The sequence below is a fragment of the Peromyscus leucopus genome, chromosome 8a (assembly GCF_004664715.2).
Source record: "Peromyscus leucopus breed LL Stock chromosome 8a, UCI_PerLeu_2.1, whole genome shotgun sequence".
Lineage (NCBI taxonomy): Eukaryota > Metazoa > Chordata > Mammalia > Rodentia > Cricetidae > Peromyscus > Peromyscus leucopus.
The window spans coordinates 7,431,483-7,445,457 of NC_051085.1; the positions used below are offsets into that span (position 1 = coordinate 7,431,483).

At 47.5% G+C, this 13,975-nt stretch overlaps 1 protein-coding gene across 6 annotated transcripts in view; it reads left to right on the forward strand.

Annotated features, from left to right (window-relative positions):
* The window catches only part of Cep57l1 (centrosomal protein 57 like 1), a 63,004-nt gene that overhangs the window by 44,359 nt on the left and 4,670 nt on the right, over positions 1 to 13,975 (forward strand). For 5 of the 6 annotated variants that reach the window (XM_037200332.1, XM_037200331.1, XM_037200333.1 and 2 more), the window contains 5 exons: positions 7,291 to 7,407; positions 8,793 to 8,870; positions 9,525 to 9,611; positions 12,926 to 13,003; positions 13,497 to 13,690. In XM_037200332.1, coding sequence (XP_037056227.1) covers positions 7,291 to 7,407; positions 8,793 to 8,870; positions 9,525 to 9,611; positions 12,926 to 13,003; positions 13,497 to 13,690 — 554 coding nt within the window. Of the gene's footprint in view, positions 1 to 5,696; positions 5,704 to 7,290; positions 7,408 to 8,792; positions 8,871 to 9,524; positions 9,612 to 12,925; positions 13,004 to 13,496; positions 13,691 to 13,975 lie in introns of all 6 variants that reach the window. The other variant, XM_028890239.1, reaches the window with a different exon arrangement.

A 13,975-nucleotide genomic window follows, 5' to 3' on the forward strand; every position in this document is an offset into this window, starting at 1 on the left:
CTCAAGATAAACCCTTCACTTTGAGCGCCCATAAAATCACAAAGAATTCCCGCATGCAGTGATACAGAGTGGACATCCCCATTACAGAAGAAGAGTGGGACCATAGAAGAAAAGATCAACCAGAACAAGACTGAAAGTCAGCAGGGCCAGCACCAGCCTTGTGCTGCTGTCTGTGTGGTGACTGGTGACAGCCTTGAGGAGTCCTGCCCCTCCAGCTCTCCTGCCTGCCTCACACAGCCTCTCCCGTGAGGAGTCCTGCCCCTCCAGCTCTCCTGCCTCACACAGCTCTCCTGAGGATCCTCCCCTCCACTCTCCTGCCTGCCGCACACAGCCTCTCCTTGAGGAGTCATGCCCCTCCAGCTCTCCTGCCTGCCGCACACAGCCTCTCCCTTGAAGAGTCATGCCCCTCCAGCTCTCCTGCCTGCCGCACACAGCCTCTCCTTGAGGAGTCATGCCCCTCCAGCTCTCCTGCCTGCAGCACACAGCCTCTCCCTTGGGCTAGGTCTACTATATGCTTGTGACTTTCCTGAGATGTCCCATGATGTTGACGTCTCCAACATCCTGGAGTCTCACTGCAGTTTGGGCTTCACCTTGACTGCTTCATGCGGTAGCCTCTGAGGGCCCCTTTGCAGGAACTTGGAACCTACCACACATTGCCTAGTTTCAGTGGTCTTTAAGGCATCTTGGTACAGACTTGGATGACTCTCACTCTTCCATCTTTCATTTATGCAAACCCAAGGCCATGTGGATGACACTGCCAAGTTCTTCTGCCAGCCCAAGATGTGGTTTGAGCTCTTGGACCACAGTGTGGTCTCCGTGTGCCTACAGAGTTGTTTGCAAACAGTGAGCCCTTCTTCTGATGGCATTCCCAGTTCAGACCCTCGGCTTTCAAATGAATTTGCATTTTCACAAGCTGGAACCTTCCATGGCTCAGGTCATACCCTCATAGCACCCTTCCTGTTGTTCCAAGGACAAGGACCAGGTTTCTATTTAATGGAACTATTATCTTTAACACTTAACATCACTGTCCATCCCACCTCGGCTGCAACACTGGATTTGTTCAATGCTCTCTTCTTGACTACACTGCACATTTTCATATTTTTCGGGTCCACTTTTTGCTCTCTCAATGTAGTAGGCAATAACCATGCCACAGTCTGAATACAATTTTCTCTTGAGGCCAGGCAGTGGTGGCGTACACCTTTAATCCCAGCACTTGGGAGGCAGAGCCAGGTGGATCTCTGTGAGTTTGAGGCCAGCCTGGTCTACAGAGCTAGTTCCAGGACAGCCAGAGCTACACAAAGAAACCCTGTCTTGAAAAACCAAAATCCAAAACCAAAAACTTCCCTTGAAATTTCTTACACCAAACAAATTAATATATTACTTTTTAGAAGATTTGTGTCTGTGTGTGTGTATGTGTGTGTGTGTGTGTGTGTGTGTGTGTGTGTGTGTGTCCTTCCATGCAAGCACATATGTACACATGTGTGGGTACCCGAGTAGGCCAGAAAAGGGCCTTGGATCTTCTGGAACTTGAGTTACAGAGAGTTACAAGGCACCAGATATGGGTACTGGAAGAAGCCCAAGTCCTCCGCATGAGTGGCAGGTGTCCGTAACTGATGAGCCGCCCTGAGCCCCGTCCTCTGCTTTTGAATTCAGCCTCACTTGAGGTCCCAGGACGTGGGCGGAAGGAGTGCACTTTTATCACTAGACTGCAGTGTGGACGGCCTCTAGCTCAGTTCCTGTCATCAAGTCCTGTTCCTCTTGGGAATTTCATGAAGTGGGACCCCACTGTGGATTTGTCGGGTTTCTCCTCTAGCCTCCCCAGAATGGCCGCTGGGACTGTTCTAGAGTTCTAGCGCTTCTCTAAGTCACAGCGCTGAGCTCGTTCATATTCTTCCCGTAAACTAGTTCCGAGCACCTAAGAACCGTGTAGTCAGGTTTATCACTTGGACAGCCCCACACTTCAGTACCGTTTCCTGTTGTTGTTACAGACACCTGACAGGCAGCCTTGACTCACAGTCAGACCATCATGGGAAGATAAGAAACATGAACTAATACCATGACACTCGTGCGGGAGAGTCAAGTATTATCTTTTCCACTTTGTAAAACTTTTATATGAATGTTTTAGCTAACACACACACACACACACACACACACACACACACACACACACACCCTGTAGAACCTCTGTTTACACAAGGCCCTGCTATGTTCTAGGATTAAAGTTGCTGATTTTTTCCCCTCCGTTTCCCGTGCACTGATTCTTTATAGACTAGCCAGCTGTGAGGTTGGACCCTAGCCAATGGGGAAGGGCCACAGTCACCTCCTGAATTAGGATAAAAGCCCGGGGTACTTCCTGTGCCTGTGGGCAGCGCAGCTCTTTTCAAGAGTGCAGTTCTGCCGTGTCGGACGGACACCTCAGTTCCATGGTGGTCTCTTTCTACCCAGGCCTATTCCTCACCGTGGCAGCCATGGGAGCCTGCTGGTCACATTGCATCCACAGTCAGGAAGCTCTGCATGCGGTCTCCTGTATTCAGTTTGGGATCCCAGCCCATGGGGTAGTCGGTGCCCCTCCATGCAGACTGGGCCTTCCTCTTCTCTAAACTTTCCTGTAAACACCAGCAGAGGCACACCCAAAGGTGTGTTTCCATGGTGATCCTAAAGCCAGTCAAGCTGACAAGGAAGGTTAGCTGTTAGCTTTTATCCTGCCCCTCTGCCGGAGGGAGTCTGAGCGCTGGTAGATGCTCCTGTCCCAGGGTTCTTAAAGGTGTGCTCCTGCTTGCTTGTCCTTGGTTGAAGTCTGAGAGTGAAGTCCCTCCGCCTTTCTCCACTCCTGAGGTCCTCGCTCTGCTTGAGCCAGCGACTGCATGCTGTGTCTGATGCTCTCTGCTGTGCTTCAGTTTGGCGAGTGGAGTCTCTCATTTCTAATATTTCGGCTGCGTTCCCTTCCTCCCCCAAAGGGCGTTTCTTCCCTGAGTTTCTCTCTTGCTTTATCTCCCACATCCCGAACCGAGTTCCTGTCTTTGCTATTCTGCTTGTTTCTGTGTTCTTTAAAGTCGCTGCGTGTTTTCTCTTGTTAGCAAGTAGACTTTGACTCCTCCACTCCGCACCTCATTCATTTAGACTTGTTAACTGAGGGGGTCTGATCTTTGGGGTGTTGGACTCTCCTTTCGTGCGTGCTTCTCGTGGTTTACATATCTGTTGGTATGGCATTCTTCTGGTTTTATTTGGGGGTCTTCATGAGCAGCCTTCTCTTTCTGATATAACTCTCTGTCACTCTATCAACAACACCAGACCAAACCAGAAAAAAAAAATTCCACCTCGGATTGATTAAAGCTGTCTCCTGTGGCGTTAACGACACAGGATAGAAAATGATGCAGAGTAGGCTGTGAAGTTAACATCTGTTTAGTTAAAATGAAAAATGGACGAGTAGGGGAGCATGCAGAGCCCTGAATCTTTGGGGTGTCCAGGCTCCATGCTTTCTGATGCCACAGTTTGTGCTCCACATAAACTGCCCTCCAGGAGACACGTAGCTCTGCCGTGTACTCTGCTGGTCCTGAGCTACAAGGCACTTAGGTGGCTCCTGGGGTCTGGGACCCGCTGACCTCAGGCTCAGGGCTGCCAGCTGTCCACAGTTATCTTCAGGTAATGGAGTCTGCTCCCATCCTCAGGAGGAGGTGGCACTCTGTCCACCACCCCTTCCCTGTCAGAGCCTAGTTCTAGAGCCTGAACCTCTTAACATCTGGTGTGACCCCGTCTCCTACCACAGCTGCCTCCTCCCAGGGGCTGCAGCATGTGGTCCCCGGCCACTCCCTGCCTTGTGGTCATCGCTTGTTTTCCAGGTCCCCAGAATAACTCAGTCTTAAAACATTAGGCTGGCTCCCTTGCACACAGCCCTCTGGAATGGGGAATAACAGACAGGGCTTCCTTGAACGCTGGTCTGTCACACGAGAGGAGTCACCATCTGATAGATTTCCCAGATGGATGGGTAGCTGTCCAGAGCTGCTTCACTATGCGGCCTGCCTGCCCTGCCTGTGGAGAGGCATCAGTCTCCCTCCCCTGCTCGGGAGCCGCACTAAAGCCGTGTGCTGCCCATTCCTGTTGGCTCCCTTGTCCTTCCTCCCCTGTCCTGTCACCTCCTCTGTGACTTGTGGTGGGCTCCGCATCTCTCTCTCTTTGGAATAGTCTGTTCTCTGTGGTCTGGCTCTTCCTGGAGTCACTCAGAGGCAGCTGCCAATCTACCTCACCCCGAGGAGTCCCTTAATTCTCTTAATTATTATATTTCTGTAGTTACAGTTATCAAGTCCCTACCACACATTTTTTGCCTTCATCCAACAGAGTTTGGGAATTTTATTTTCATTTCATTCCTTTAAAAATATTCTCAAATCTTACTAGTGATTTCTTGGTGTGCACACCTGCTTGTGTGTGTGGTGCCAGGAATTGAGCCGTGGACACTGAACCTCCCAGGCCAGTGCTCCACTGTTGAGTCACTTCTTCAGCCCGTTCCTCCTTTGTTTTACTTGTTTATCTACCTGTGTGGAGGCGAGGTCTCAGACTGGTGCCGGGGTCAGTTTGAACTCACAGTCGTCCGCCTTAGCCCCGCAAGGGACTGGTGTTTCTGGCATGAACCAGTACCCCCAGCTCTGGTGATTCCTTCTTCAACATCTCTATCTCCTCTCCCTCCAGACAGCTGTGTTCTGACCGCCACAGTCTGCCATGACTTAGTAATCGACACGTCACATGAAGACCCTTCTTCCCACGGTGTGCCTCCAGTTGCCGCATTTGTGCCGCAGCTTCCATTTGCTTTACATGTTACAAACCAGCCCGTGGCTCGTTCTTAGCGCTCTTACATTTCTCACTATCCTTTCAAGAAAATTGCAAAGAAAATCTGTATTTATTTATTTACATCTTAATCAATTCCAGTGCTTTTCATTTTTCTGCATAGATTGAGTTTCCTTCAGTCTGAAGATAAAAATGAATGCCGAAAATTCTCCTAGCATTTCTATACCCGGAGAAGCCTTTATTTCAGACATATTTGTGCAAGGTGTTTTTTCTAGATATAGAATTCTAGTTTGTGGCTTTTATATTTTGTTTGTTTTGTATGTGTGTGTGTGTTTAGGTGTGTGAGTGTGTGGTGTTGGAGCACACATGTGATGCACACTTTTCAGATGTCCATTTTCTCCTCCTTTTGTTTTGAGGCAGGGTCGCCTCACTGTCTCTGCGGCTGACCTGCATATCCCGTGCTAACTGGCCTGTGAGCTTGCACACAGTTGGGCTTGTGCTGACAGATGCACGCCAACCTCCAGGGCCTCGATTGTGGGCTCCAGGGATTGAACTCAGGCATCGGGCTTGAACAGCAGGTGCCTTTACCCTCTGAGCCGTCTCTCTTGCCCTGTGTGTTTGTTTATTGTTATTTTATTGTTTGAGGGAGCTATTGTTTTTGTTTGCTGACTTGTTTTGAGATAGTCTCTAAAGTGCAGACTGGCCCTCGACCTTGCTCTATTGCCTAGGTTGGCTTCTGGTTCACGATGATCCTCCTGCCTCAGCAGCTCAAGTACTATGATTACAGACATATACAACAATGCCTAGCTTTACATTTTCAGCACAAAAAGATTTTGTCTCAGTTGTCTTCAGCTTTCATGTTATCTAATGGCCATTCTTATCTTCTTCCCTCTGTGTGTGATGTTTCTGCTTCTCAGGATGCTGGTAAGACTTTCTCTTTATTTTTAATCTTCAGCAATTTGATAATTGATGCACTGTTTACCGCTCTAGAGGCGGTGGGACCTGGGGGATGGAGACGATAAAGGAAGCCAGCTAAAGTCTCATACAATAGCCAACTCTATTCAGAGCCTCAGACAGTTTATATTCTGGGGGTTAAGAAAGGTCACCTGAGTAGAGTTCTCATGAGTTCAGGCTGTATACAATCACAGTGACAAGCCATATGTGGCAAAAACATGTTTTTCCATAGAGACCTATCAGGGATAGTGTAGACACTTACGTGAATACCAACAGCAAGCACTAATGAGTGATCTGCGTAGACGCACTCCTGCCTGTTACACCTGGGAGGAACACGAAAGTGCATTCCAAGAGCAACTGCGCCCCCAAGACTGTTGCCTTGTTTTCTTGAGGTGTTCTCACAAGCACTGGGAAATCTCCTCAGACGATTTCATCTCTGGACCGTGTTCTGACAATGCCCCTCTGTCCAGTTCCCTATGTGCTGATTCTACTTTTTTATTTCTGGTGTTTGGGGGTGTGTTTTCAATGTGTCAATATTTTAAATTACATTTGGAATATTTTAGGCTTTATTTCTCCAGCAGGCATTCTGTCTACCTCCTCTTTCTCTCTAAGACTGCACTGTTGGGCCGTAGGTCAACAAGACTGCTGCTTTTAGTGGTCCTCTTCATTTTGTTCTCATTAGTAGGCTTTCCCTTTTAGAGCCATTTTTATGTTTGTCTTTGCCTCTCAACAGTTGACCCTTATTACTAATGTGGTAATAAACAGTCCTGTAAAACAGCCCGTGCATGTGTGTGGGAAGTCCCTGCTGTGCATGTGTGTGTGGGAAGTCCCTGTGCATGTGTGTGGGAGGTCCCTGCTGTGCATATGTGTGGGAATTCCCTGTGCATGTGTGTGGGAAGTCCCTGCTGTGCATGTGTGTGGGAAGTCCCTGTGCATGTGTGTGGGAACTCCCTGTGCACGTGTGTGGGAAGTCCCTGTGCATGTGTGTGGGAAGTCCCTGTGCATGTGTGTGTGGGAAGTCCCTGTGCATGTGTGTGGGAAGTCCCTGCTGTGCATGTGTGTGAGAAGTCCCTGTGCATGTGTGTGGGAGGTCCCTGTGCATGTGTGTGTGTGGGAAGTCCCTGTGCATGTGTGTGGGAAGTCCCTGTGCATGTGTGTGGGAAGTCCCTGTGCATGTGTGTGGGTTTCTCCCTGCTGTGCTTTATCCCAGCTGCTCCTGTGTTCGAGGCTGGAGCTGGGAGTGGGCTTGTCACCGGAGTCACACCTCGGCTCTTTGGTGTCGGTGTTGTGTGACGCTCTCCCTCGTACCACTGTTGCATAAGGAGGCAAAGAGGTTTATTCTCTCAGTGTTAATTCAGCGACATTTTGTCACATATCACACTTGCTCCTTAGAAGGGTTTGATTTTCTTGTTTTCTGCTTGTAAGCACCTAACGTGTACACCTGTCTATACATGTTGCTAGCGGCTGATACGTTAGACTTTGATTTCTCAGAAACCATGTTACTCTTGATCTGTTGGCATCACTTGCCAAACGTCGATTGTTTCTCATCTTTTCCAGGCCCAGCTTCAGAGGGAAAAAGAAGAAGACCAGCTGAAGCTGCACGCTAAGCTCGCCAAGCTGGATGTCCTGGAGCAGGAGTGCTTTAGATTGACAACCACCCAGCAGACTGCTGAGGTGAGCTCTGCTCCTCTGCGGTGATGGCGCCAGCGGGAAGCAGAGCTGCCATTGAATGGGAATGAGCAGTCGGGATTGAGAGCACTTCATGTACAGTTCTCAGAAATCCGGGTGACTCCTGCCCGTGGAGAAAGTGTGTTCTGTCATGGCCTGAGTGAGCTGGTCTGCTAACAGCAAAGTCCGACTCTAAGATGGCAGAGCATCTCCATCCGTCAGGTGTCTGACATAAAGTATTAGCTAGGCAGTCTCTATTGCCTGTCCTCCACCCCTCGCCCGACCCCCCGACCCCCCGACCCAGTCCTTCTCATTTCTCAGAACTGCTCTGGAACCTCTTGTCCTCTTTGTAGCCCCTGTTCAGGGCTCCAGGACTCAGAAGCTCTCCTTTGGCACTCTGTCATGGTTCCTGTTCCGAACCACACAACGTCAAATGTAATATGTGTGTGAGGATGCAGTGCATGATGGTCCTTTTCAAGCTGTTCTCACTGCTTTGCCACTTTGTTTGTGTATCACTCTTTTAGCATCTTTTAAGTTTATTATTGTGTATGTGAATGATGGGGTGGGAGTGCATGGAGGCCAGAGGACAGCTTTGTGGAATTGGTTCTCTCCTTCTGCTTCTACATGGTTCCAGGGATCAAACTCAAGTGACCAGACTTGTGTGACAGGTACTTTACCTGCTGGGCTGTCTTGCTAGCCCTTGTGCTTATCACAATCCTTGTTTGGCAGAGCATAGCACTCAGCTCTTCAGGAACCAGGGCCAAGCCTTCCATTTCTCAGGTGTCTTCCTGCCCTGCTCCCATCACATGCATGTGACCACATTGTCCCCCACTGCATGCATGTGGCCGACATTGCTATTGTTTGTGTTTGAGTGAATGTTGAGACCCACAGCCATAATAGCTTTAAAAGCTGTAACATTCTCGGGAGCTTCTCCATGGACCTGGTGGTAGCTGTAGTAAAGCATGTGGTTTGTTCTCCGTGGATCTGGTGGTGGCTGCAAATGAAGCTGTGGGTTTGTTCTCCGTGGATCTGGTGGTGGCCGCGAATGAAGCTGTGGTTTGTTCTCCGTGGATTTGGTGGTGGCCGCGAATGAAGCTGTGGTTTGTTCTCCGTGGATCTGGTGGTGGCCGTGAATGAAGCTGTGGTTTGTTCTCCGTGGATCTGGTGGTGGCCGCGAATGAAGCTGTGGATTTGGTCGCTTTCACTTGCTCTCAAGTACAATCGCAAGGAAGGAAGCGTAGCTAGAAAGCCAAGAGGAAGCTTGGCATCTATTGCCATTCCTTTTTCTTACTTTGTACTCTAACTTGCTACCTCTTAAAATTCTAGACCCTTAGCACCATCTTGGAAAGGACATTTGGCTCTGGTTTTCATACATGTTTGTTCTCTTGCAGGATAAGATAAAGTATCTAGAGGAAAAACTAAAGGAAGAGGAACATCAGCGCAAGCTCTTTCAAGACAAAGCGTGTGAGGTCAGTAGCATCCTTTAGTCTATCAGTGACTGCATGTCTTTGCATACTTCATTCTCATGACCTAAACTCTAGTCCACACTCGGTTCAGGTGTTCCAGATTGTTACTACTGTCTGTTTGCTGTGCTAACAAAATTCCCACTTAGCCAGTACATCCGTATACTTGGATACATTGCCAAACCCCGCACATACATATATTCTCAGTTGAGATAACTGACACCTAGCATACAGCAGCTTCAGCTTGAGATACACACATGCACATACATCCCACATGCACATACACCCCACATGCACATACACCACACATACACCCCACATGCACATACACCCCCCCCCTCTCTCTAATTTATTCTATTATAAACAGAAAATAATTATAATTACCAAACCAATGTATTATGGACTATTCTTCCTCAAAATATTTTTGGGTTTGGGGCTTTATTTTTATTGTTTTTTAACACGGAGTCTCACTATGTCCCAGGCTGGCTCTGAGCTCCTAGGCTCAAGCAACCCTGCTTCAGCTCCATCCAAGTCATGGCAGCTAAGCAGTGCTTGGCTTCAGAGAGTGGTTTATACTCAAAAGCTGAGATCTCAACTTTCATTACATGTAAAGAAGCTTGTTACAGATTGGTCTTATGAATTATTTCTTTAATTTTACAGCTGCAAACTGGACTGGAAATCAGCAAAATTTTAATGTCTACAGTTTCACATTCACAGCACTGTAAGGAAAAGAAGAAGCCACCCAAGGTATGCATAGACAGCTTCCCCAGATGTTTCTCCCTAACTTTATGGTGTACATTTATTCTCCCCTTAATCTGGTCTGCTTCTTTCCAGAAAGGTTTAGAAGATATTTATGATAAAAGACATTGTCTTGCTTTTCTATTACTGTGAAGAGACACACGACCAAGGCAACTCTTATAAAATAAAGCATTTAATTAGGACTTGCTTACAGTTTCAGAGATTCAGTCCATTACCATCCTGGTGGGAAGCAGGGAGCAGCTGAGAGTTTTCCATCCTGACCCACAGGCAGAGACAGTGACACTGGACCTGATGTGGCTTTGTGTCCAAAAACAAAAAAACAAAAACAAAAAAAAAAACCTCCTAAATTCTGCTTTATATAAATACATATACAGTAAAAAAAAAGATTTAAATTTTCTTTATTAATATTGAGATAGGGTTACACACTGTAGTCTGGGCTGACCTTGACTTCAGTCCTCCTGCCTGAGCCTCCTCAGTGGATGGGATGCCATGTACACCTGGCTACCTGACTGCATTTTGTTATACATTTATTTATTTAGAGTTTGTGTGTGTGTGTGTGTGTGTGTGTGTGTGTGTGTGTGTGTGTGTGTACACGCGTGCACACGTGTGCACCACACACACGATGCCATGGCATGCAAATGGAGGTCGGAGGACAACTTGCAGGGCTTGTTCTACCGTGTGGGTTCCAGGGGATGAACTCAGGTCGTCAGAGCTTTGAGACCTTACACATCCAGCCGTTTTCCTGGACCCTTAATGATTTTTTGAACTATATTCAGAGTTGAGGAGTTGGCTCAGTGGTGGTTAACTGTTTGCTGAGCAGGCATGAGGGATGCAGTCTGTCTCCCACTTAAATGCTTGGTGGGCATGACAGCCCCCTGGTAATTAGGTCCTTGAAAAGTAGAAACAAGGAACCCCCATCAAGCTGGCTGGAGAAATTAGCCATATCAGTGAGCTCTGAGTTTGATTATAGGGCCTTGCCTTGGAGGAATTAGGTAGAAAGGCAGTCTAGGATGATTCTCATCATCAACCTTGGGCCTCCACATGTATGCACATACATGTACACACACACTCTTCACATGTGTGCCCACAAACATACAAAGACCACAACACAAAAATAGAAATAAATAATTTTATAGCTGTAATAATGAAAACCACTTATTTTGCTTATTTCCTTAATCTGTTTTTAATGTCTTATGTGAGTAATGGGGTTTGAACTGGAAATCCAAATAGAGAAACACTATAAATAAATTGCAAATGGAACAGTGACTTTTATTAAATGTTTGTTTAGTGCCACCTTTTATCTGGTAAGACAGAATTTTAACTTTACATACTTATTGTAGAAACTATGAGATGATAAAAGGAATAAAAGAAAATATACCTTCTGAAAGAGAAGAGGATGATTATCAGCAAAATCACTTAGTAAAGCACTGATTCCATTGCCAAGCTCATGGGGTGTGAAAGTACCCATGTTTCCCTTTAAAGATCAAAGGAGCTCTGACGTGGCTGGAGATGGGGTCAGAGTTCAGGAGTGCCCATTCATCTCTGACATGGCTGGAGATGGGGTCAGAGTTCAGGAGTGCCCATTCATCTCTGACATGACTGGAGATGGGGTCAGAGTTCAGGAGTGCCCATTCACCTCTGACATGGCTGGAGATGGGGTCAGAGTTCAGGAGTGCCCATTCATCTCTGGTACTGTGTCTCCATGTCCCAGTGAATATTCAGCTCCATGTTTTGTTGTACTTAGACCAGTGTCTCTGAGAGACAGAGACAGATAAACCCAGCATGATGGCACGTGCTTAGAGTCCCAGGGCTGGGGCTGAGGCAGGAAGTTCGGGAGTTCAAGAACAAGCAGGGCTGTGTTGAGTCTTGTAGCACTGTGTAGACAGAAGACACATGGTGTGATGCAGAGCCACCTCCCTGCAGTCAGCCTGTGAATCCTGAAGGGAACACACTGGGGAGAGGAGAGATGGAGTGTAAGATAGTCCCAGCTGGGGACAGAGGTGCACAGCCAGACTCTGAGCGTGCAGGAGCCTGAGGCGGGAAGACCTGGGGTTCAAGGCCATCCTGGGCTAATAAGACACTGTCTCAAACAACAACAACAACAAAGCTAACTTTTAAAGCCAGGTGTAGTGATGTGCATTTACAGTTCCTGTTCTCAGAAGGCTGAGAGAGGGCCCTGTGTTAGCACCAACCTGAAGTGCGTAGTAAGTTACTGGCTGGGCTGGCCAACAGTGAGACTCCTGTCTAAAAATGGGTGGTGGTGTTGAATTTGAACTTTCACTCTAAGTAGTTGGCACCCATTGAAGGGTTTTAGGAACAGTGGAGGCAGAGGTGGAATTCTAATGGTAACTGAGAGGCCTGAGAGGTACATAGATCTCTTACATGTGTGGAATCATGGAGCCATCACAGTAATCAAGACACCCAATGTCTCTCCCTCCCTGCTGGGGCACCAGCCTGAGGCTCCTCCCCCAGCCCCAGCAGGGTTCTCTGTTTGCCTTCTCTGCAGCTTTCTTATTTCAAGAATCCTGTATAGTCAGGCACTGTGGCACATGTCTGCCATCTAAGTTCTGAGGAGGCTGAGGCAGTGGGATTGCCATGATTTGAGACCAGCCTGCGATAGATATTGAGACTGTATGCCAGTGAGAGGAAAAGTCAAATCGAGTTATACAGTTTGAGCTTTGGGGGTTGCCTGGAGTTCCTTCTGGGTTGTTACAGATTCACTTTTCCTTCCGCACTAACCAGAGTCAAGGATCTCCTACAGTTCCATCGGTCCCTGCGGCAGCTGCTTCGCAGCCATCACAAGTAAAGCTGTTGTGTGCGTGTGTTGATGGTGCTTTTGTGTGAACGTCAGTTTTTATTTTTCTAAGTAATTTCTTAAGAGCGCAATCGCTAGGCCATGTAATAAATGCATGTTTCACTTTATAAGAAACTGCCAACTTGTCATCCAAAGTGGTTTTACCAATAGGCAAGGATGTAGTTTCTCTGCATTCTTGACAGTATTTGATGTCATCGCTGTGTTTTTTTTTTTTTTTTTTTTTTTTTTTTTTTTTTTTTTTTGCCCATTTTAATAGACACGTGGTGATGTTTCCTTTTTGGTTTTTGTATTTTAAATTAGCCTGAGTTTCCCTAATCACAAGGTTGTTGACCACCTCTTCATGTGTCTTCACCAGTCAAATGTTTATTCATGTCTGCTCATGCATTCAAATTGCACTTAGACTTGCTGTTGTCTTTTGAGAGTTTTTCATATCATAAATATACATTAAAATAGCGCTTTGCTTCCTTTTCCCCTTGCCAACCTTTAGAAAACTAAGTGTTTAAAACGAGAACCACCTCAGCAGATGGACCCCAGGTTTAGAGCTCTGTTTTTGGAGAGGGAAAAGGTAAGAGGGTAAAAATAAAGACCATGGTTTTGCAAAACCCTGCTGCAGATGCTGTTTATTCGCCACCCCAGGAGCTTTCTATTGCTTGACCAAAAGCACCCTGGGGAGGAAAGGCTTTATTTCAGTTACAGTCCTCCGTGAAGGGAAGTTGGGACAGGAACCTGGAGACAGGAACTGAAGCAGAGACCATGGAGGAGTGATTCCTACAGCCTTGCTCACCATGGCTTGCTCAGTTTACCACCTGCCCCAGGGTGGCACTGCCCCCAGTGAACTCTCCCTCCCCCCGCATCATCAATCATCAATAAAGAAAATGCTGGGGGATGGCAGCGTTTCTCAGCTGGGGTTCCCTCTTCCCGGTGGCCGGAGTTTCTGTTGGGGGACAGCAATCTAACCAGCGCTAGACTGACAAGCACTAGTCTGTTCATAGCTCCTTCTTCTCCCAGCTGTCCACTGGGGGCTGTTCCTCTAATGCAGGCTTGTGAACCTTCTGCAGATGGTGCATCCCCATGGGCTGTATTACCTTCAGAAACCTGTTCTAGTCCCTGAGGCGCAGTCTCTCTACAAGGCTCTCAGAACAAGTTCCCAGGCCAAAGTTCTGCCTCTGAACTCAGGAGATACCGTTTCCACCTGTGACAATTTGTCTGAACTTTTGATGGCAATGCAAGAGGAGCTGGACCAGATGATTGTGTAAGTGTTTATTCTTTATCAAAATAACCGTACATGTTTAGATACATGTCACTTTTAGGAACAGTGTCACCTATACAGTCATGTCATTAAGGTTTACTCTCGTTGGTTTAAAAACGCTGGGTGGGAGTGGGTAGTGCACACGGTGCAGGCTATCACAGACCGCAGGAGAGGGCTGGCCTCCCTGCCGCTGGAGGGACTGAGGGCTGAACCCGACTCCAGTCCTCTGCAAGAGCAGGACACGGTCTCCACCCTTTAGCAATCTCCCTAGCTCCCACCTACACATTC